We start from the raw sequence: 24,805 nt of genomic DNA on the forward strand, positions 1-24,805 counted from the left end.
GTGGCCCGAGCACGGCTCCCGCTCCCCTCCTCCCACCTTGGCTGCACCGTTACCGGCATTGCGCATGCTCGGTACGCCGGCCAGCAGAGGCAACCAATCAGTGGACGGCATGCTGAGCCACCTGTGCCCTGGCCACCATTGTCAGCGCCCAGCCTATCGAGCGGGCAATGTAGAATAATATCGGAGCCCAGTCTATGCTATGATCACCTGGCGAAGCATGATGATGTCTGTACAATGGGGGTATAATGTCCCATTCTGATCAATTGGGTTATCATGTCTGTATTCTGATCAATTGGGTTATCATGTCTGTATTCTGATCAATTGGGGTATCATGTCTGTATTCTGATCAATTGGGGTATCATGTAGCTGTACCCGTAGTCCAGGGAGAGCCAACTCTGGACCCTCCAGCTATGTTGCAACTACAAGGCATTGCAAGACTTAGACATGACTCCCAGAGGCAGTTGTATGATGGGATTTGTAGTGTTGCCACAGTTGGGGAGAATCCTGGGGTATAAGGTATGCTTTAGAGTTGGTGAAGGCAAACTCTGGTTTCAGCTTTGGTCAGACTACAAATCCCAACATGCATTTGCCTCTGCAGGTCATGTCTTTGGCTATCAGTCTTGCAGTGCCTCATGGGATTTGCAATCGCCCCATGTCTGGAGGGCCAGTGTTTGCCTAACGCTGGGAGGGATAGCCTGCAGGAGCCAGAGCATTGCACCTTCCATACACTGGTCATGATTGTGATGCTCTCCAGGTTCCAATTAAACAATTGAAACACAATAAATGTGTTTTATGGCTCGCATTCATATTTTAAAAGGTGGCCTGTGCCTTTAAATGTCATATGCCCAGTCCTCTCTGGTTGGACTTGTGTGTGACGGAAGATGCGGATGGTTCCAGGTTGTTTATTATCCTCCGCTTTGTTTACTATTGTTGGTGTGCGGTGCGCACTGATGGACTTGTAAATGTCCTCTGTATAGGAATGTTAATGTCACACTGGGCTCAGACTGACACTTCTCCTTTTGGGAGCCTATTCTTTCCTGCGGTCACATTCCTTCATCACTGGCCGTTGTCTTTGTCCACCCCGAGTATTCACCTGTAAATGAATGAGGGCAACACCTTAAGCAGACACTGTGAGCTGAGATTTAAATGCTAATATGGTGAAGTTTAGGAGACCTGACATGATTGGGCCTATACAGAAACTGAACCATTGTCTGTATTGTATGCAGCGTTACCTGGGGGGGGTTACATTTTACTTTCCTGTTTAGGTTAAAGCGGATCGTTACCCCCCTTTCACTAAAAATCACTTCAGCTGATATGAAATCATCTTGCATTCATTAATCCAACACAAAAATTTATTTTACATTGTGTTTATTGTTTTTGCTCTTCCTGGTCCTCTTGGGCATTTGGTTACAATCAGCAGATCATTGCTGGGAAATCTCATCTGTAATCTAACCAGATCTCAGGGAAAGGCATTTTCCTCCCCTGAGATCATGTGCATGGTCGCATGTTCTAGTCACACGTGCCAGAGTTCCAGGAAGTAAAGGGAGATATTTTAATCTGCCCTTAGTTAACATGGATGGTGTGAGAAGAATAGACAAACAAGGAATGCAAAGAATAAAAAGCCGGCAATGATCTAGAAGTATCTGTCTGTAGATTGTCATTACTAAAGATGTGTTTGATGTTATTTTAAAGATCTGGAGAAAGGTTCCGCTTTAAAGTGACGCTAACCTCGGGAGTTAAATCTTAAAACTACATTCAGGTACCTTAACTATTAACAGTGAGGGAAATTTATCAAAACTGGAGCAGCTGTGCATGGCGACCAATCAGCATCCACCTTTTCATTTTCAAGCCGTAGCTGAAAAGAGAAGCTGACTGGGTGTCATAGGATTCTTTTTCTCCAGTTTTGATTCTCTTCATTGCATCTTATTTGTAGGGTTGCAACCAACTAACCGATAATGAGAATAGTTGGTTGAGTCCCCGAGCCCTCTCCTCTATGCTGGGAGGAGGGCACAGCAAACAGTGAAAAAAAAAATCCAAATTTTTTTAAAGTTCTCAGCCCAACAGACACGCATACAAACATGTGTCCAGTGCGCATATGTGAAACTGCTACTGTGCCCATTACGCCGCCTAAGTTACATATTACTTTGAACGTTAGCTTGCGTACAGTAATTTTAGGGCCGTTGGTCACTAAACTGATGAGTGGTAACAGATTTTAAAGCGTCGCCTATTGTCAATTTTGGGTATAGTAGTTTTTTGTGATTTCCCGGTGTGCTCGCAATACTAAGGCTTGACATGTTTGTTGTCTTCAACCGACTTGACCACGTCTTTAATAGTTCACCAAAAAATTGGGGTGATAATAAATGTTTCAGGGGGCTTTTTTTAATTTTCAGTAATTTTCTTTTTTTTATATAATAACCCCCCCCCCCCCCCCCGGTGTTAAAAAACAACCACAAAAAACCCCCTCCCCCCATGGTGATTAAATACCACCAGAAGAAAGCTCTGTCTGTCCCCAAAAAAATGGTGTAAAATTCATTTCAGTACAGCGTTGCATGACGGAATAAATTTCAAATTACCGCAGTGCTGAATACTGAAGAATGGCCTGGACAGGAAGGGGGTGTAACACCGCGGTCAGCAGGGGGTTAAGGATGGTATTTATTTTTTTATTTGATGAATGGAAAAAATAATCGCCCAACTTATCCATTTTATGGAAGTAATCCTTAGTTGCAGCCCAAGTTATTTGTGTATCACTCGGCTGCCGATCCTCCAATCATCTCTGAATTGGTGCCGACACTGTCCTTCTGGAGGGTGGCTATGTCTGTTCTCCATGGTCCCTGTTTGTTGTAGAGTAGTCACCGCTCCAAGCTCACTCCCGGAATGGACTACAATCTCATGCTTAGTTTACGGATTTGTATTGAGATTGTAGTCCATCCCAGGAATGAGCTTGGAGCGGAGACTACTCTACAACACACAAAGGGACCATGGGGGAACAAAAAATGGTCCCTGTGTGTGTTGTAGAGTTGGGAGTTTCCCGGAGTTCAGGTTTAAATTCATATCGGAGGATGACCTTGAGAGGTCGAGGTGAGCGCACTGCTGAGGCCTGACAGTTACTCGACTGCCCATTGCCTAACAAAGAAAAGGGAACGATGAGGGGCTTTAAATAGGACTCTGAGCTCCATTTGAGCTTTGATGGCAACGGACATATTTTTTTTTTCAACATTTAAAAACAAAAACCCGGTCTGTATTAAAAACATAATGGAAGTAACAAGACCCTCATGGGCCCTGTACATGACACCATTGGGATTTGCAGTAAATGACTGCTGTCAGAAAATCCTGCTGTACTGATGGGATTGAATTATGATCTTTAACTTCCTCGACGCGCTTCTCCTCTTCCTCAGGTGGTAGATTTCAGAGACTTTCCACTAGGGATGCGCAGATACCGATACTAGTATTCTTTCCCTAGCCCGATACTTCAGGTATCAGGAAGCCGGGTAGCGAGTCATTACATGCTGCCTGGCTTCCTGATTGGCTGGGAAGCCGGCTCCATGCTCTTGTCACTTGTGACGAGCGAGCATGGAGCCGGCTTCCCGGCAAATCAGGAAGCTGGGCAGCGTGTAACGACGCGCTACCCAGCTTCCGACCAATCAGAAAGCCAGGCGCCGTGTAATGACGCGGCGCCCGGCTTTCTGATTGATCGGAAGCCTGCTTCATGCTCCCTCGTCACCTCATGACGAAGGAGCCGGAGAATCGGGAAGCTGGGCGCCGCGTCATTACATGGTGCCCGGCTTCCTGATTGGCCAGGAGGCCATCTCCATGCTTTCTCATCACATAGTGACGATTGGCCGACTCCATGCTCCTTCATCATGAGGTGGCAAGTACAGTAATACCTTGGTTTACAAGTAACTTGGTTTGAGAGTGTTTTGCAAGACAAGCAAACATTTCTGAAAAATTTTGCTTTGATATACAAGCAAATGTCTTGCAATAAGAGCAAAATTTTGTAGAAAAGCACCACCAGAATAAGGCTGTAGCAGTGCGAGCGATGAGTCTAACGACAATGCAATGTCACATTGGATAGATTCCTTGTTAAGGTTTCACAAAATGAAAGATTCCATTGAGTCGAGAGATAGCAGTGATTCCGTTACTGATAGTGAAAGTCGTACTACTCAATAATCCTCCTCTCTTGTCCCTCTCACACCGGCCACAAAAGGTACCGGAAATTGGTTAATTTTTCTTTATATTTTATACGTTATTATATTACAGTACAGTATTGTAATCATTTTATATGAATATTTTTGGGATGTGGAACGAATCATCGGAATTTCCATTATTTCCTATGGGGAAATTCGCTTTGATATACAAGCGCTTTGGATTACAAGCATGCTTCCGGAACGAATTATGCTCGTAAACCAAGGTATCACTGTACTCGCCCAAATACTCAACATTGGCATCCCTAGTTTCAAGCCAAATCATGTTGTGCCACCAAAGTAAAACATCAAACATCCCAATACTGCAAACCATCAAACCCCCAGCTTCCCCTAGGTGGGGTAAATAAGGAGACCCCCGGCCGAACAATAGGAGCTCACCTCTAGTTAAGGGATCTATTGCCAGGGCACCTCAAACCGTGTGCCTTTTAGACTGCATGTGAAATCGCTTGTTCTCCAAAGCCAAGACTCCTTCCTTCTTTAGGGGGGCTACTTTTGTTCAGGGGGGGGTGTTATCAAAACTGGAGCAGTTGCCATGGCAACCAATCAGCATCTCCGGTTTGTTCAGACAAGATTTGAGAATGAGACAGAGGAGCTGATTGTGCAAATCTGCTCCAGATTTTGCCTGTTCCAATTTTGATAAATTCTGTTCATTGCTGTTAATAGTTAAAGGAGATCTATGAGGTCAGTGATTTCCTCTCATCCTCAGTGTGAGCCGACGTGTGACAATAAAACTCATACGCCGGCTCAATAGATCGGGAAGTGAGCGAACACATACTGTCGCTCGCTCACTTCCCGATTGTCTACCTGCAGAAAGTGGTAACTGTCAGTCATCACTCAGGGATTCCCCCCTCTCCGATCCTCTGAGCCGCTGAGTGGAGGAATGGACAGGGAGGGGCGGACACAGCTGGCTCTGCATCTAGATAGGCAGAACCCGCTGTCACTCACACAGCTGTATTGTCGCGATCTGTCCTGGCTGCACCGGCCTGCTATATACTGAGCTTTGGGTCACGGGAGGAGGTTAATATATGTCCTCCCGTGACCCGAAAGAACTATGGGGTAAAAAGGTTACCCCCACACAGTTCTCTTTTAAGGGACTTGAATGCATTTTTTATGTTGAACTCCTGAGTGTAGTGTCACTATAAACTGAGCTGCCGATCCCATTTCCGATGTGCAGATGATGACCTCAGGGAACATGTACAAGTGAACAAAGCCAATTACCAGACGAACGGCAGTGAGAGTGTCGCCAGAAAGGACTTTGAGTGAATGTTGTCACAGCTCTGCATTTCCTGAATATATATACTCCAGTTCTATCATGCAAACATTGGTTTCAGTGTATGGCAGAAGGTGGAAGGGCTCCGAGGTGCTGATTACGGCATGGTGGCGGTGTGGATAATCTGAAAGGAATGCATGAGATACCTCGGATTTAGTTCGGCATTGTGAGCTTCTATAAAAAGATCTGTCAGGCATTTTGAATGCATTTTCTGGGGAGTTGAATAGAAAAGAATGACTAAAACAGAATGTGGCGTCACAGTTGTCCTTGTGCTGGTGATCGCTGGAGGCATCATACGCGCGCCGTTCTCTATTGTACTCGCAGAGTGTGAGCAAAGAGCATGCTACTCGCAGGTCACTTCCTGCCGCTCGGCTCCTCTTCCTGATCTGATTCATCCTTCACATTGGTGTCTGTGATAGCGTCTCCCGCCTGATTCTTGGTGGGCGTTTAGAGCCGGTTATATGACAGTCATTATTATGATTAAGCGGCCTTTGTCTGCTCGTGGTGATGCTTCACTTCTACAGACACTGGTTGTAGCACAAGTCTCATCTACAGCTCGTATTCTGCGTAGGGAAAAATCATTTTATATGTTCTGGAAGATCAGCCTTTGTCATCATTTCACCCCGGAGGAGCCCTTGCTTCCTATGTTTAAAGCTCAGGGAACTCCTAAAATACGTTGGCGTGATCCACGATTTGTAGATATTGTAACCCCAGAGAATGAAATATAAAATGAAGACTTTTAATGTGAAACATGTGCTTGTCCCTTCCTGCTTTGATACGGCGCTGCAGGAACGGTAGAGTTGCATTGACTCCCAGTGGCAAGAGTAAAATTGTGTTGGCGCCCGATGGCAGGGGCAGAGTTGCCTTGGCGCCCGGCAGCAAGAATAAAATTGTGTTGATGCCTGGCGGCAGGGGCAGAGTTGCTTTGGCACCCGGCGGCAAGAGTAAAATTATGTTGCCGCTGGGCGCCAAGGCAACTCTGTCCTGCCGCCAGGCATCAAGAGTAAAATTCAGTTGATGCCCGGTGGCAGGGGCAGAGTTGCCTTGGTGCCTGGTGGCAGGCACATATTTGAGAGAGCAGCCGCACTGCTGCCTCTCCCTAGTGAATTCAGGTGGCACAACACTTAAAGGAGAACTATGGGGTTATGTCTTTTCACCATAGTTCTCCTAAGGGTAATGGGAGGACACAAACTAGCGTCCTCCCGTCACCCAAAGCTCAGTATGCCGCGAGCTACAGTTCGTGGTATACTGCGACGCCGCAGGTGAAACGGATCCCGGCAATTTATGTCTGGATCCGCCCAGCTGTGTGAGTGACAGCTGGCTCTGCCTATCTAGAGGCAGAGCCAGCCGTACCCTCCCCCGTCCTTTCCGCCAGTCAGCGCTGGCGGAGCGTGGAGGGGGGAATCCAGTCCCTCCCCTGTCACGGCTGTCTGCAGTGACAGGATCGAGAAGCGAGCGAACGCCGGTATGTGTTCCCTCACTTCCCGATCTACTGAGCCTCATAGTTCTCCTTTTAACTCTGTCCATGTCTGATTTTGTTTAGGTAAGGCATGCACCTTAACGAACGTTAACATGGCGCATTCACATTGTACTGCGTGTTACCTTGACATGCCAATCTAAACGGGCCTAAAAGCTCTGTATGTGGATAGGAATATACCACAACAGGGGCCTGCAGCAGGAACCTAGGCTTCTGTGGAACCCCACTCTACAAACCCTCTTCTAGATGGATGCAGGAACAAGGGCCACAGATAACTGATAGGACAGAAGCAAGACACAGGTTCCTCAACTGTCAGACATTTTTCCTTCTCATCTCAGATCAAATTGCAGCTGACATTCCAGGAGCTACAGTATGTTGTCTGCATAAAATATAAAGGCTGGGAAATGACACCCCAAGATATTTGTGTGATCAGAGACTTCTCTTCTGTGAGATTTGGCTGCTGAACTCCCGATGTAGATATTACTTTGTACAACCCTGATGCAGTTGGATGCTATATATGCCCTTACTGGGTAGATCAGGGGCGGGCAACTCCGGCCCATCAGCTGTGCTTTAACTGCAAAACCCAACATGCCTCTGGTAGTCATGTCTGCAACTGTCAGTCTGGTAGTACTTCGTGGGACTTGTAGTTCCACAACAGCTGGCGAGCCGGAGTTGCCCACCCCTGGGGTAGATGCTGAGGGTTTGGTTACTGAATCTACGGCTTAGTGAAAAATGTGTTATCTTTGCAATGGTTTTTAGATGTCTAATGTAATCAGTTTGATGTATGTGTGATATATATCAATCTATCGGGTGCCCATAATCCCTTATTACATATGCAGCCTCTGCTTCCTGATTTGCAGCGGTTGTGGTTTACTGCTTCTTACATTCAGTCTAAATTGGCAAACTCCTTGAAGACAATGCACTCCCTAAGTGGCAGACATGTTCTCTCAGCAAATGTTGGGCCCATTTCTTGTAGTACCCTGTCCTGCCTGTAGTTCCTAATCTCTACATTTACTTTAAAAATGGGATTTTGTAAACCCTATGTCAAAAATGACAATTAAAGATCACTGAAAATACACCGCACTTTCCCTTCTGATTTTTTTTTTTTTTTTCTTATTACCTATTGCATCAGAACTGTGCCGGGCGACACACACCAGCAGCTGGTGGTTGGAATGCAGCATAATGGTGGCCCGCAGAACGGCCATGGACTGGGTAACCATTTTGTTCAGACCTTGGCTCAATGAAGTTTACTCATTGGACCTTGAAATTGAATTCAGTACCCCTGGTCTAGCTTTTTGATGTTTTCACCCGAGTAAGACATGTTGGTAGACTAAGTTTGCATCTGTATGTGCTTGGAACCTGAGCTCCTCGATTTGAAGAAGACTGGCTCATCATGCTTCGCTATGCTGGTCCTGAAAGTTTGTGGCTTATTCATACAATATGTTCTTTCTCTTGCAGGGGCAGGAACATCGTAAAAGGACTTCAGCCACCGGTAAGTCAAAATGAATGACTGACTATGGTATGAACATTGCCAACGTAAAGGGAACCCGACCAGGCCTAAGAGGTGCAGGACCTTCTGCGGCCTGTAATGACTTCAATCACTGTGAAGCCCCTTTGGTCCTTGGCCAAGGCTGTCAACCGGCGGGAAGTTTGAACGTGAAAAAAAAAATCATACAGCCAAGGAGGTATAAAAACGATTGTAGAACGCGCGTTTCACTGAACTGAAAAAACGCGCTTATAGTAACGCCCAGGTGTGAACCCAGCCTTACAGCTGGCAACTTTGTTTGAAGGAATAGGTCGGAAATTCATTGAGCGAACAGCCAATAAGCTGCTTTCTCTGTTTAGGTATTCTGCCGGCGGTCACTGTCACAATACAGACAGCGGGATATTTTTCTATCAATGCTAATAAGCGTTGATCGAGGAACCTGTTCTTTCTTTTTCAGCCTGCGGGTTCAATGTTCTATTTTTTTTTCAATGTGCCAAAAGGTTAACACGAAAAAAAAAAACTTCAATTGCACTATAAAGAGAACCAGTCGCACTGTTAATCTGAATAATCCGGTCATCAATAATAATCTGCAGGCTTGCCTATAAAAAAATGTATGTTTGGTCCCCTTATTTAGGTTAAAGCCCAGGCGAGCCTTTTGACTTTATTAGTGTAATGCAGCCAGGGTGCGCACACAGTAATGTACGGTTTGCTGCAGCAATGGGTTGAAGCACGTTGAGGAGTCGGACCTCCGCTCAATACACAAGAGTGCAGCCGCCTGACGCGTCTCCCTGCGCACTGCTCTAATCAACAGCATTCGTGCTTCCTGATGTGTCGCGCATTAGTTCAATCTAGATCCTCTTTTATTGTTTCCTTACGTTATTGGTGATAGCTTAAAGTGACGTCTTTCCACCTTCTTGTCATTTCAGGTATTTGAGGGCGTGTATAATAATTCACGAATGCTGCATTTTTTAACTGCTGTGGTGGTGAGTATTCGGGTTTTATAACAGCTGACCTCACTGACGCTTTCATTTGTAATAATGATGGTTGATGACACCTTTCTGTTTATCACCGTCACGTCTTACTGACCGCTGAGCATCCTTTTGAAGTGGAACAGTTGGGGTTGTTTCCATCGAAATTTAGATCCAGACGGAAGTAAAGTGTGAAAAAATGAAGTCGGATAAGTAAAAGTTCAGCAGCCAACACCTATTGGTGTCTTTTTTTGGAATTTTTTTTTTTTTTTCTTTCATAATAGGTCCTGCCTAGGAACACCCACTCCTCCTCCATACTGATATCCACCTGTCAAGCAATCTTGGTATTTGCATAACTCCTCCCTGTAGCTAGCCCACTGCTTGCATCGGGGGCCTTGAGTGGAGTACTGAGGCAGGGTGATACGTTTAGGTTTTTTTGTTTTTTTTAGGAATCACCTTGCTGATCAGTCCTTATTTGCCTGCATTGCATATAGAATCACTGGGTCTAAAGCAAGGTATATAATGAAAACAAAGAGGTCATTAGTTTGTGAAGTGGGAGGAACCAGGGAAGGCTGACCTGAATCTGTTCTCTCTGGAGAAGAGGCGATTAAGGGGGGACATGATCACCATGTATAAATACATAAATGGTCCATATAGTGAGCTAGGTGCCAAATTATTCACGTTAAGGTCACTACAAAGGACAAGGGGCACTCTTTGCGTCTTAAGGAAAAGAGGTTTAACCTTTGCATACGGAAAGGATTCTTCACAGTTAGAGCTGTGAAAATGTTGAATAGACTCCCCCAGGAGCTGGTTCTAGCTAGCTTGGGTAATTGTTTAAAAAAACATCTGGATGTGTTCTTAAATGCCCAGAATATTACTGGATATCGAGTTATCGATCTATTAGGCATCAGAGATTGTTTTTCCGGGGAATATCCGATTGCCTTATGGGATCAGGAAGGAATTTTTCCCCTGTTGGAGCAAATTGAGCCGTGCTTTATAGGGGTTTTTTTTCTCCTTCCTCTGTATCAACAGCGGGTGATTTTTTTTCTTTCCCTCTCCGTATCTCTATAGGTTGAACTCGATGGACTTGTGTCTTTTTTCAACCTGATTAACTATGTAACTATGTATAAGCAGGTTACACTGTAGCTTTTAATCTTTTGGTGCCTGATATGACTGAGTATTGCACTCCTAAAAGATCTGCTGCTGCATTCAGAGGTCGTTTTACTGGATTCGGTGGATAGTTTGAAGTGCAGTTTATCTTTTCAGATTTATAAACATTGTGTTTTTTTTTTTTTTCTCTAAAGGGCTCCACATGTGACGTTAAGGTGAAAAATGGAACCACGTATCAAGGGGTCTTCAAAACCTTGAGCTCCAAGGTAAGCAGTGCCAGGGAATAGCGTCCGTATTGGCTGGCTGGCTGACCTCATAGGTTTAAGTATCTCTTCCTCTTCCCACAGTTTGAGCTGGCTGTTGATGCCGTACACAAGAAGACCAGCGAACAGGTCGTGGGACCAAAGCGAGAGGACATTGTGGACACCATGATATTCAAACACTCCGACGTGGTGCTCGTGCACTTCCACAGCGTGGATTTCAATTATGCTACAAAAGGTGGGCGGTCTGATGGCAATCTGTATTCATCCTCTGTTGGAATAGAACGCACATCATGCATACATACATGCATGCATACATACATACATACATACATACATATATACTATCGGGTATTCTGCCAGCTTTTCCTTTTATTCATCCTCTGCTAGTGCTTCTCTTTGACACACACCTCTCGTTTGCAGATAAGTTTACAGATTCTGCCATTGCCACGAATTCCAAGGTGAACGGTGAACACAAGGAGAAGGTTTTGATGCGCTGGGATGGAGGAGAGAGCGATGATTTTGACCTGGAGTCGGACATGGTGAGTGGGGTAAGTATTGGACGACAATAACTTTGTACTAGATGTATGTTCATGGCATGCAAAAGTGTGCACGTGTCTGCTGGAATCATTGTTTTCTGGGTAAAGGAAAGTCTTTGTGTAACCTAGCAATACTTTAAAGGTACACATTGCACTGCATTGACATGGGAATAGCTCCGATAGCGCAAAGCGATGTGTAAACTGTGGGCGCTATATCAATGCCTATAGTGTAATAGTCGGGGAGAGCAGATCACGTAGCGCCTCTTATTTGATCAGTTTTCTGACTTTTTCACATTCAGTTTCTTTTGCAGTCCAATGGATGGGATGCCAACGAGATGTTTAAGTTTAACGAAGACAACTATGGCGTGAAGACAACTTATGACAGCAGCCTGTCCTCCTACACGTAAGTGACTTCTACAAGGGCTTTTATGCAAAAAGTTGGATGGGTTGTGATGGCGTTCTATTTGTTTCAGGGTGCCTCTGGAAAAAGACAACACAGAAGAGTTCAGGCAGCGCGAGGCCAGGGCTACCATGCTAGCCCGAGAGATTGAATCCAGTCCACAGTACAGAGCGCGGATCGCCATAGAAAATGACGACGGCAGGACGGAGGAGGAGAAGCACAGCGGTGTCCAGCGTCCAACCTCTGACCGGGACAGTCCGAGCTTTGCATCACGGTGAGTGCACTTTGCTGTTGAGCTCTATAATGTACAGTACTGGTAAAAGGGAGTCTGGAGCTTCCTCTGCTGGCTGGAAGTGGTAAATATGAAATAAATGCTCGGTTCCGGAAGTATCTAAAGGTAGTTGAATGTATAATTAGTACACATAGTACTGAAATGTGTCTCTATGCCTGTCTTTTGTTCTCTCAGGGATGCAAAGTACGTTCCTCTGCCTCAGCGCGTGAGGGACGGATCTCGTGGAGGACTCCGAACAAACTCTACTAGAGGAGGAAGATCAGGGATGGGGCCCCTACCTTCTCGTGGTCCTCCGCAGCATTATCCCGAAACAAGTTCCAGTCCGGTGTCTGAGCAAAGAGGAATCAATGGAGGTAGTTGTTGAGTCTTCACCATAGTATGTGGGTTGTCATTGTTGATCTGAAAATACTAGTAGCCTGGCTGTTGTGCAATTTGTAGGTCAGGAAATTTTAAGTGAAACTCTCGTCAGTCAAAAAATGACATATGATGCATCCTGTCACCGGCATGAAGACGGATGGTTTTATTTTTCTGTGTTCCCCATGAATCATAGTATTTATTACCAGTCTGATCCTTCAAAGGCCAAGATGTCCAGAAAAGGTTTGTTAGTGACAGCCAAACAATGGGCAGCTTTTATTCATATGGTTTTAAATGTAACTGCATAAGCTGTTATGTGGAGTTGGACTTTTATATAAGATAAAATAATAAATTCAAGCCCATTAAAAATGACATGACTGCGCTGCAGTATGATTTCACTGCAGAATCAACACAGTTGTAACCCTGTTACAGGAAGTAAAAAAAACTTACTGGCAGGATCAAGAGGTAATAAAATGGTTACAGTGGGAACACCGGAAGACCGACTGTTTTCATGCATCATATACAATGTGTTGGGGTCTACCTATATAAAGCTACTATGACCTGCACAAAGTTAGACCTTGCAGGAGGCCAATCTTTTTCTCATACCATATAATAATATAATGATCTACCTATGTTTTGGCTTCTTTAGGGCCTTCAAGGATGTCTCCTAAAGCACAGCGCCCAATGAGGGGTAGTAAGACTATGTCCTCGCCATCCAGCCGTCCCATTGAAGTGTCCACTTCTCCTTCAGGTTAGTTTGCGGAACGGCTGACAAGTAGTTTTTGAATCCCATTTATCAGCAGGACTTGGAGATTGAACTCTTGTCTCCTCTCTCTCTCAGCTTCCTCCCGTGTTTACACACCCCTGTCTCCTAAATCAGTTTCTTCTGCCAGTTCAATGGACTCCTCTCAAGCTTCTACCCCAGATCCCCGCCCCGCAGTGGAAACCAGTGTGGCCAAACCCAGCTCTCCGAAGGCTGCCGCTCCCACCGCGATTGGGGAAGGTGAGAAGTCCTCCTGACCATCAGTCCGGCTAACCGTTTTGTAAATGAATAAAATTCTTTGGAGGTTATCGGCGTGTGAATGCACAAAGCGAGGAACGTTTTATCCCGAAAAACAAAAGTCGGTTTATCGTTTTAATAACCTGCAGTGTAGTATCGCTGTTCTGTGCTCAGCTCATATATAACAGAACTGGACAATGTGTGGATATTCTGTATTGCTTTTTACAGATACCCCATTTCCTCATACATAGCATGGATATAGGAGACTGCATGGGAAGTTGTGTTCTGGCTTAGACCAAATGGGGGACTTTTGTATTTTAACACTGAGCACCGATTTAAGGTTTATAATGATGGGGAAATTGTCTTAAGCACAGAATGTTTTAACTTGTAGGGTTAATAGTATTCCTGAATGATACAAGCACTTGCTGGCAGACGCCTGTTTTGCAGCATGTTGAATTCAGTATCCTGCCAGGGATTTAAAGAGGTCCAGTCATGATAGGGCCTGCACAGATATTGGAATCTGATGTCTGTCTTATAATTCTCAGGCTTCCTTTGGTAGAAATTATTTGTATTTGCTTTAATATTGAACTACTTGGAGAAGCCTTTGGGATCTGACCGTTGCTTTTGGTGAGGAGCTCTCGTCTCTAGAAAAAAAACTGGGCACCCTGCGGTACCCCTATATGTCCCTAGTTTGTAACCCAACTCTTTAATCCATCCCGGTCAATTAAACTAATGTCTTAACTGTTTTATCTACCTTCACCTCCTCCCAATATTTAATGTGTAACCAATGCCTTTATATTTAAACTCTACCTAACCCAACACTCGACTCTAAAATTTAAGCTAAGCCCCCCACTAATTCCTCACCATTACACTAATGGACTTAACCCCTTAAAGTGAAGCTAAACTCTGGAGTTAAATCTTAAAAATGCTTTCAGGTACCTTAACTATGAACAAAAATGTATAATTTGTGTATCACTCGACTAGAGCCTCCAATCATCTCTGAATTGGTACTGTCTTTCCTTCTGGAGGGGGGCTAGTTTTGTTCCCCATGGTCCCTGTGTGTGTTGTAAAGTAGTCACCGCTCCAAGCTCACTCCCGGGATGGAGTACAACCATGTTTAGTTTCCTGATTTGTATTGAGATTGCAATCACAGGAGCGAGCTTGCAGCGGTGACCACTTTACAACATGCACATGGACCATGTGGAACAAAAGTAGCCCCCCTCCAGAAGGAAGGACAGTGTCAGCACCAATTCAGAGATAATTGGAGGATCTAGTCGAGTGATACACAAATAAGATCCATTTTTGTTCATAGTTCGGTTACCCGAATGTTTTTTTAAAGTTTGTCACTTTATCTGCGCCCTAACACTAAAATACCCCTCGTTCTGTATACTCTTCTTGTTATGGTAGCAGCCATACATAATCCTCAAAATGGTGCTGACCGCTTGGCTCTGATAGATACACCCTGAACTAATGATCCATCCTGTGCGCATATCAATCATTATACAGAACCTTGTAACATTTCTAATTATGTTAAGTAGTTGGCTTTGCTATTTGATGCTGTTGGGCATCCTCAAGGGCTGGAGGACACTGTAGTATTAGTATAAGGTCAAGTAGTTGAAAGATCCAAGCGAGATCTTTTTACCTTTTATGACCATCAAGCTTGAGAATCAAACTGACAAGGTAAGCCTGTACAATTTGATCATTGAATTGAATGATTAATGCTTAAGGCTTATCATGAATGGTTCTCTTTAAAGTAGCATAAGATGTAGTTTTGCCATTACTCTGGTTTGATGTGGAATGTTTTCACTTTCTTTCAAAAGTCTTAACGAGCAGTTTATGAATAAATATTTTTTATATGCATGCTATATTGTGGTTGGCTGAGCTCTAGCTGTGTAATTTTGTTTTGTATACGGTCAATGCTTTTCCAGCACTTTACAGGTGACTTTGAGCCATTTTCATCAGTTTTTGCTCCCAGAACAGCCCCCAGTCTTCAGCCGTCCGCCTGTTACACATACATACTGTAGCACCAGGCTGTGTGGAAGTCAATGAAAACAAGCATAAAACCTTCTATAGACGGCCGCCTATTATAAGCTGGTCATAAACAGTTTTGATTTCTAACTGTGGGTGGCCCTGCTTACTCCCACATAGCTGGATGAAAGGCCTTTTAAAATATTGACTGAGCCCAGTGGAGTATTATTGGCCAATCACTGACCATCAGATGTAGTCACCGTTCAGAAGCGCCATGGTTATTTAGGCAGCAGAGGGTGCCACGGCTGCGGTCTACAATAGCTGGTAGTGGGGTTTCCTCCATCAATGCTGTTAATGTGGAAGGGAGAATCCATTGATTTGTCTCTCGTTCAGCCTGTGGTCTGATGAAAAGAAAACGAGCTATGTTTGGCAAACTTTAAACTCCTTTTGTAATTGTCAGGTGTGCAGAAGTACTTGCAAGCAACCCTCGGTTTTGGTGGTGGGACAGGTGGCAGGGATTATGTGCTGGCAGAGCCTCTCGGCAACTTTTGCGATGTGTCCCACCTATGGGAGGTTGGGCATCTTCTTGTATCTTGCAGGTGGAAGTCTAGCTTCAGATCAACTTGACGCTCTAGCGGTCAGCTCTGCAGGTCTCAAACCTCAGCGCTGCGGTCGCATCTCCTCTTGGCCAGTCATAAAGCAAGCACCCCCAGACTCCTTGTGACTCCTTGTGATTGACCAGAAGGAGATTGGACAGCAACGCTGAGGTCTGAGAGACCTGCAATGCTTCCAGCAAGAGCGAGAAAAAAAGTTCAGCAGGAGGTAGACTTCTACCTGCGTTTATACAAGATTTGGGGGGGAGGGGGGTGTTGTACAGCAAAGACCATGCTAAACTCTAGTAAGATCACTGTGCCTGGAGTTGGGCTTTAAAACAGTTCTAAGCCTCCTCCTCCAAAAATAAAATATTTCAGTTGAAATCGGGATTTAACGGACTCAAAGTATCTCCTTCTGAGGGTCTATATCTGTTTCTCAACCTTTTTTCATTCATGGCACCCTTTAGAATTATGTAAAGTCTCAAGGCACCTCAATTTAAAATGTAATGGATTTTAAGGGGGCAACACCATGCAAAAACAAAGTCGGGGTTCCCCCTTTACATCAAAGTCCCCTCCTGTCAGGAAGTCCCTTTACATCCGAGTCCCCCCCTTCACACTAGAATCCTGCCATCATATCGGACAACATGGTAGAGGGTGGGCCGGAAAATTTCCCAGCACCCCTGAGGAAGCCAGAAGGCAGTCTGGTTGAGAAAGGCTTGTCTACATAACCACCAGGTAGTTGGCATTTTAGGAATGAGGATTACCAATGGCAGCTTCCATATTTCCCTCATTACGGGTTCCTATGAGAACAGCCTTTTGTTGTGTTTGGAGGGATAATCCCTTAGAACAGCAGTGGTCAACTGAAATATGCATTGCATTAACGCATTGGTAAAAGTATCTCTTATCGCACGTTACTGCACGACATGATAAACTGCGTGTTGCTGTGCCTTTTTTTTTTTTTTAAATGTGTTCGGTACACTGCATTGTGTTTTTAAAATAGTGAAATTGGGCTCACTTATGCAGCAAACACAAGCGTCACCCAGAAGATCCAAGGCACAACCCTAGAATAATGGGGAAAGAGGGTTTCACCACACCTTGATGGGGGGGGTTGCTTCTGGTCAGTGGAGACTTGAACCAGACAGACCCCGGCCCCCCTCCCTCAACCCTGCAGCTCTGTAGCAACAGATCACATCTAATAGTGATATCCTGCTTGCTGCTTTCAGCCAGCAATAGATCATCTTCTGCAGGGAGAGGCTGCACAGAGCTGCCTCAGCCTCTATTGTATCAGGAAATGCCACGGTGTTGGCATTGTCCCTCATATTGTTTACACTTGCTGCCAATGGTGCTATGGCTTGCTCTGGAGTATCGATTGATTCAACTCTCAAGCTCGGTGCTGGACTGCGGCTGTCACTAAGAGCCAGCAATCCAGCCCACCGGAGCCGCTGTCACTCGGCATGAAGGCCACTGTGCTCCAGACCTTTTTATTAGAGGTCTGCAGCACAGCAGGCTACTGGGTGAGTGCTGGCGTGCCACCAAGGCTTTCTAATAAGCATTGCCAGTTTGTAGGCTCCTGCATTTAACATGGTAAACCTTGTAATAAAACATTTTAGGTTTTTATTTTTTTGCTATAATGTAGCTTTAATGATAGAATTTTTTTGAGCTTTTTTTTCTTCTCCCCACTAAAGTAGTTATTCCCATCAATAAGATTTTATGTATTTTCTTTTTTAAAGGTAAAGATGTTCAAGTTGCTGTTGTAAAAGAGCCAAGCCGGACATTGGAGCAGAGCGCACCTTCTGAGGTCAAGCCCCCTCCTAAAGGTTTGTCTCTAGGTTCTGTTCCTCTAGGAGTGTAGACATGACATTAGCATTGTCCTAGTCCCCTAGAAGTGTAGACATGGCATAAGTATTGTCCTAGTCCCCTAGAAGTGTAGACATGGCATAAGCATTGTCCTAGTCCCCTAGAAGTGTAGACATGGCATAAGCATTGTCCTAGTCCCCTAGAAGTGTAGACATGACATTAGCATTGTCCTAGTCCCCTAGAAGTGTAGACATGGCATAAGCATTGTCCTAGTCCCCTAGAAGTGTAGACATGGCATAAGCATTGTCCTAGTCCCCTAGAAGTTTAGACATGGCATAAGGATTGTCCTAGTCCCCTAGAAGTGTAGACATGACATTAGCATTGTCCTTTTTTAACATTTTCCTATAAAGCCTTTTTATATTCCTTTGCAGTGCTGCAGACGGAACAGAAGAGGAATCAGTTGGATGAACTTCGTAAATTTGGAGCTGAATTCCGGGTGAGTGATGTCATGTTTGTTACAGCGACAAAATGTACCCACTCTTCGTGAAGCTTTGTGTACTAGTCACTTGTCAGCCTACCAAGTTATTTAGATGGTTCGTTGGGGACTCAGCATGTCTTCTGGGGGTATAAGTAGCTATAGGAGATTGGCTGCTATAAAACTTTGTTCCTCGTTGTGCCTATTATGAGGGGTCAGTGGCTGCACGTCTGTCTAATACTGACATCGATGGACGGTTTAGTGAACTGATCGAATACCTTCCTTCCTTCTGTTTTAGCTCCAGCCTAGCGCCTGTCCCGACTCCAATCTAGAATCTTTCCCAGCAAAACAAAAAGAGCCCTTGGAAACAAAAATCACAAAACAAGAAGCGACTCCCAGTGACAGTACGGAGCCACAAGATTTGGGGCCGAAGGTTCCTGAGCCGGTGGAAGAGGTCAAAGAAGACAGAGTGTGCGAGATTAGCGAGCCCCGGGAGGAGGCAGGCAGTCCCGCAGGCAAAACGGAAGTAGAGGAGAAGGAAGAGCCAGTGGTGTACGAGTATGTGATGGCAGATCATTTGTTGCTGTGTCTATTGGCAGTCTAATTCTTAAATTGTGACTTGATTGTTCATTTTGTGTCCCCCTTTTTTGCTTTTATAGCCAAGTAAAGAAATCTACCTTAAATCCCAATGCAAAGGAGTTTAATCCTAAGTCCCTTCTGGCAGTCGTAAGTACTTTCTTTACAATGACAGGAGTTTGGTAGTCTCTCTGCTCATATTGGTATCCAAGCAGTTTCCTATTGGGGAAGGGGCCAACTGGTATATGTGATGCGCTTTAACTAGATGACAAATGTCCATATTGCCAGCAGACTAAATGTGTGATATTTTCTTGGACATTTAAAGGGCCAGTCAGCAGGAGATAGAGCTCAGATATAGGTTTTATAGTCATGTTACCTATACCTTTGTGGGCATGGTGTGAGAACTTTGCCATAGTTCCTGCCTTTTTGCCCTGCCTCTCCTACTGAATTCTTTATAAACTAAAAAAAACCCTAAAGTTTGGGATGCATTTAATATCTGCAATATTCAATTCTCCGATCTCACTAAACGGAATTTTTCATGGATTTTAATAGAACAAAGCGACGAGCACGCCCACGTCCCCTGGACCGCGGAACCATTCCGCCACCACTACTATCCCGATGCAGAGTGGTGTCTACAGCCCGTATCTCCCATACATCCATCAGATTCATATGAGCCCCGCTGTGCAGGTATTGATTTCTCTACAGATTCTGTAAACCCGGCTTGGATGACCATCGGCCCTCTATTGAGCAGGTTTTCACAACTCCTGAAACACGTTGGGTAGAGTTTGCTGTGCCCGCCCCTCTGAATTATTAAGATGTATGTACAATAGGTTTGATACTTGTGTGGCTTTTGTACCAATAAACAAAGATAGAGAGAGGTTAGAGGTCGGGGGAAATCTGTGTTCACACCTAACAATCCTGGACCTAACCCTTTGACACCTGTCCAAGAAACCTGGAGGCTTCCCTTGGTGAGCATACCTTCTGTGGTCTGCCCCTCAGGCTAACACTTTTCTGCATCTGCTCTGCAAGATTCTGACAGGTATACAGACCTCTGATCTCCCTTTCATAACCCTTTTCCTTTCAAAAGAGGAAGGAGGATGTGTTTGCTGACTTCTCCTTGCCTGTCAGGCTGGGATGAGGCGTTCTGACATCGCATATGTTCAGTTGAGGAGAGTGACCATATATTGTTGTTTTCACCTGCATATCTTGAATTTTTGGGGCAATAAATGTGATTCTTTGCTGTGCACCACCTGCCGCCCAACCTCAAAACTAGCGACTTCCCAGAAACCACTGCTGCGTGCAGGGAAAATATTTAATGACATTGTGTTGGATTAGCAGTGATGGTCTAAACTCCTATTTGGTCTTTCCCCAGGCTCCTCAGATGTACCAGTACCCCGTGTCCAGCTCTGTGCCTGGTCAGCAGGGCAAATACCGAACAAAAGGTAAGTTGACAACCTCTGCACATGACTCTGCGTCATCTTTCCATCTGTGATTAGATACGGGAACAGAGTGGTAACTGTATCTGATTTGAACCTCTCTCTGCCTCGTAGGCCCTACTACACGAGCCGAGCAGCCGAACTCCGCACCACCCATCATGCAGGCCGCAGCGGCTGCCGGCCCTCCCCTGGTTGCAGCGACACCTTACTCCTCGTACATCTCGTACAGCCCTCAACAGTTCCCAGGACAGCCAACAATGATGCAGCCCATGGCTCATTATGCATCGCAGGTGGGTATCGGGAGGGATTCTTTACAGGTAGAGGGTGTTGGTTTTTGTGAGAAGATGAACCTGATATGTAGAACACATGTGGCTGTTCCACAATCGCAGCACTGAATTTGCAGTTCATTTTTTCATTCGGAATTGTTTTCTTGACTTAGATGACCTTGTGGCTTTTTATTCTGCTTTCAGCCAATGTTTGCACAGATGCTTCAGGGCAACCCGCGCATGCTGCAATCAGGAAACCACCCCTCAGCCTTAGTCTCTTCCTCCAACCCTCAGTACCAGCCCACAGACCAGCCTACCCCCCAGACCCTTTATGGTAAGTCTCTTCTACCTGTGTAAGGTAATTGTAACAATGCTAACAGCTTAATAAAGCTATAAACAGCAAAGTGCAGTAACAATCGGAATCTGTCTTGTAGTGGTGTGACATCTGCAAAGTGGATTCTCATTGGCCGCTAGGCATTACTGCGCTTTGTCCCATGTACTGAGGACTTGGGTTTACCATTCTCCCCTTACACATTGCTAATGTTTTCCCTGTTCTTTTACTGCAGCAGTCCAGTCCTACTCCCATCATGCAGCTCAGCTACACCCACAGCCAGCCAGCACCCCTACCCAGAACCAGCAGCAGTCTCAGCATGCCAATCCCAGCCCCGTGCAGGTGAGTCTCCACTCTTTTCTCGAAACCTGGTTGATATGTGTAGTCTGTTAATGGCTTAAACAAACATAGGGGAGTTGTAATGCTCTTTATATACCCAGATGAAGAGTTATCCTGTGTATATGGCTTCACCTGCACATTATGACAGATCTGCCAAAGCGCTGCAACAGCTACGATGTCCCTCATCTCTGCTGCTGACATCTTCACCTGGTCTTATGATTTTGACATCTTCAGCCATTGAGTTTGGCCGGTCTTGGGTAATGCAACTCCTGCGCATGAGCATGGAGGTTAATTCATTCTGTCACCTGGCATTCTGTTCATTCACACAAAAATTGCTGTCAGCCCTGCCCAGTATTTTTGTAAACTATTCACACCCCTTCCCACTCGCCCATCTCCATGACCTAAAGTTTAATCATTTTGTAGTCCCAATATAAGAACTATGAGGGCTGATTTACTGTCCATGAGACGATACCAGAAGTGTACACAGGACAGCTCTGGTCATCAGGCTTTTTTGCACTTATTGAATTGGATATCACAAAGCTTTTAATTATACATCTAACTGACCAGAAGGGAGTATATAGGAATAGTTCATTGTGTAGGATTTGCATACACTTTAAAGTGACCGCTAGCACTTGGATCTGTTTTCAGATTCTCTAAGTGGAACTCTTGCTGTCTGAAAAGCTTTGGGAATGCTTTGTAATAGTTTTCTGTACACATTGCTCTCTTATAAGCTGAAGTCCGTGTGTACAAGGCCAGAAGGAGAAGTGGGTTTTGCAAGCAGTAAATTGTGCTGAGTTTGCATTCCGTGAACCTGTTGGCCTTAACAGCCCAGCTAATATGTGTGCATTCTGCCTTGTAGGCCCCGTATAGTAGAATGTATATACACCAGTCCAGCCCCATTGGTATGGAAGAAAGCCCTTACTGGGAGAGTGAGGAGGAGTGTGTACATGTAAATATGGACAGTATAATGAGCTGATTTTCTGGACTGAAAGCTGTCCATTGATGATTGACATGTTGGTCTTTTTTCAGCACCAGGGCGGCCAGCCCCCTCACCTAGGTAGCGCTCAGCCCCAGCAGAATCTCTATCACACAGGAACCCTGACAGCGAACCCTCAGTCTCTGACCCCCGGACCCACTGCCCAGTCTCCGCAAAACAGCTACACCCAGCAGGCCGTGTATGCAATTCACGCCCATCAACAGCTTCAGCATACCTACGCCAACATGTCTCATGTGGCCCAGGTAAGCCCTTCCCGTCACAAGACCCGTCACCAGACAATTCTGTGTTGGCTTTGGAAATGAAATCTCAACCTTTGTTTTGTCTTCTAGGCTCATGTACAGTCTGGATTAACTGGAGCCCCCCCTCACCCTGGAGCCCCTCATCCACAACACCCTGGAGGCCCTCATCCTACACAGGTCATGCTCCTACACCCCTCACAGACACACGGTCCTCCCCAACAGGGTGGCGTCCAACAGACCGGTGTGTCTTCACCTTCTCCATACACCTATATATCACATCATCAAGGTGAGTGTCATTTCTGCGACGTAATGCGTGCTTTGGGTCTTGTTATGGAGTGATTACTTCTTTACGTAATAAACTATTGTGCACTTTATAATAGAAGCCACATCAGGCATTGGAAAATATTAGGCCTAGTACAGATGTGTGCTGTTTTGCCCACCAAAGGAGGTTTGTAATTCTGTTCAGGCAGTCTTGTGCTTAAGATGTAAAAGATGTCACCAGCACACCGAAGATCTTTTGCAATCACCAAATGCTCATTTTATTGAACAAGGTGTCCGAATGGAATTCAATCTGACAACTTGTTCAGTAAAATGAGCATTTGATGATTGCAAAAGGATCTTCGGTGTGCTGGTGACATCTTTCACATTTATCTTATGCATCCAGCGGTGCCATCCGAGCACCCTTCCCATTACATGGGATCTCCGTAAGGAGTGCGGCAAGCAAGAACCTTTCTACTTATCCTGAGTCTTGTGCTTTACACATATCTGCCACTCTGCACAGATAAGCGTCGCATTGCTTCTGACAACTTTCAATAGACCGCACTGAGGCTGAACTAGAAAGCTATTCCTTGTGTCTAGTGTAGCAGTTGTGTATGTGACCGTACAGAATCAGAACTCCTTTGGCAGGTCAGACAGTTCTCATTTATTTGTCCAAACCTGCTTATGTGTACACAGGGAAGCCCCAAACGTGGATCTGTACTCCTTAACCCCTTTCCTCTGGCTCCTGGTGCCCTTTTAAGTAGATCTTCATACCGGAGGTGCCTACTGATCATGTGATTAGCGGTCAGTGATCACATGATCGGGAGCCTGTCCTACTTGCTCCTACTGTAAATGCTGAGCGGGAGTTATCGGTCACAGTGCCAGGGGAGAATGAATGAATGAGCGAGCGCATGGAAAAAACGGCAACGCTGGCCATATGGTTATGAGGAATGCGCGAGGCTGGCGGTAAGATGGTCTCTTGAAAAGACAACCTCGCACCCGCATATACTTCGTGGCCCTCTCTGCTCCAATAGTTTGCAGCCCTTGGGAAATAACTGGTTCCTTTAAAGTATAAGGGAGCATGTGACCTTCTTCCCAGAATGCATTGCTCTTACCTGAGCAGCCAATTGCCTGAACAGCGCTGGGTAAAAGACGGGAGCATATCCTGTAATCTGTTCAGAGCTCCTCAAACCTGAGCTTACCCTGGGTTGGGACTCCTTTCCCTATGGTGGAATATTGGAGGCAGTGATGGGAGTTGAGTCTAAGTGGGTGGAGGGGGGTTCTTTTTAGAGTGAATCTCTTGAGGATTCCAGAAGGTGCACACCCAAGTTTGAGGACTCCCAATGTAATGCTGCCCCAGCAATGTTTTATGCTCGTCTTCCCATGTAACAGTCTTGGTGGCCCATTGGGGGGGCGGGGGGGGTCTGTGTAAAATCTTTGGGGGGGTTTTATTCTAACATTTGTCTGTCTTGTTTTTCAGTTCAGTCCCATCCGTCCCAGCAGCTCCCGTACCACCCTCCCGGCAATTGAACTTATCCCAGAGCGCTGTGATTCCAACCTCCACACAGTCATAACCCGCAGCCAGTCCTGCCTCTGGCCTTTCCCCTGTCCACACCGTCCAGGAAAACTGGCTGAGGCAGAATCCGGGGACCCCGGCCAGGCCCCACGCAGACTTCCTGAGCCAATGGATCCGAGGGCTTCCACGGGCGCAGCGTCATGGGGCCTTTTCACTCACGCCCTGCCAGGGTTATCCGAGACACAAGGGAGCCGAGCAGCAACATGGAGGACTCTCTTGGGGGTGGAGCTTACAGCTGGAGGCAGGGTGTCCCCTTACCGGCACCACAAAGGAGAATGTGTGTTTTTAGGTTTTTCTTCTTCCGTTTTTTTTTTTTGGTCAGCTCTACAGAGGAGGAACTAACCCCCCTCCCTCTGAGACTGGAACAGAAGCCGAGATTTTATTTTTTATTTATAACTAGATTTGGGCAGTTTTCAAGGCAGAGTCCACTTTCATCTCCCACCCCCCCTTCTTCCATTTCCCTTTCCTCCTTTAACTTGAACGGAGTGATGGACTACTTTTACTTTTTATTGAATAAACTATTTAAAAAAAAAATGAAAAAAACTTGGAAAAAAAACTAAAAAAGCCAAAAACAAAAAATAAAGTTTTAAACTAAA

General features: G+C 45.4%; 1 protein-coding gene across 1 annotated transcript; it reads left to right on the plus strand.

The window, feature by feature from the left end:
• Positions 1–5,705: 5,705 nt before the first annotated feature.
• On the plus strand, positions 5,706–24,805 carry ATXN2L (ataxin 2 like). Its single transcript, XM_018568002.1, has 23 exons — positions 5,706–5,799; positions 8,314–8,441; positions 9,362–9,418; positions 10,708–10,779; positions 10,861–11,011; positions 11,197–11,315; positions 11,624–11,715; positions 11,786–11,986; positions 12,179–12,357; positions 13,008–13,109; positions 13,200–13,361; positions 17,650–17,736; positions 18,148–18,212; positions 18,490–18,749; positions 18,851–18,917; positions 19,320–19,454; positions 20,140–20,209; positions 20,318–20,493; positions 20,674–20,803; positions 21,036–21,142; positions 22,169–22,378; positions 22,466–22,661; positions 24,114–24,805. The coding sequence occupies exons 1-23, from the start codon at positions 5,706–5,708 to the stop codon at positions 24,161–24,163; spliced, it is 2,910 nt and encodes a 969-aa protein (XP_018423504.1). The 3' UTR covers positions 24,164–24,805.

This window comes from Nanorana parkeri, unplaced genomic scaffold (genome assembly GCF_000935625.1).
Source record: "Nanorana parkeri isolate BGI_ZX_2015 unplaced genomic scaffold, ASM93562v1 scaffold1127, whole genome shotgun sequence".
Lineage (NCBI taxonomy): Eukaryota > Metazoa > Chordata > Amphibia > Anura > Dicroglossidae > Nanorana > Nanorana parkeri.

Coding starts and splice junctions, on each gene's coding strand:
- ATXN2L (XM_018568002.1), top strand. CDS start 5,706: ATGACTAAAACAGAATGTGGCGTCACAGTTGTCCTTGTGCTGGTGATC. Junction 20,804..21,035: donor TACCCCCCAGACCCTTTATG/GTAAGTCTCTTC, acceptor CTTTTACTGCAG/CAGTCCAGTCCTACTCCCAT. Junction 22,662..24,113: donor CTATATATCACATCATCAAG/GTGAGTGTCATT, acceptor CTTGTTTTTCAG/TTCAGTCCCATCCGTCCCAG.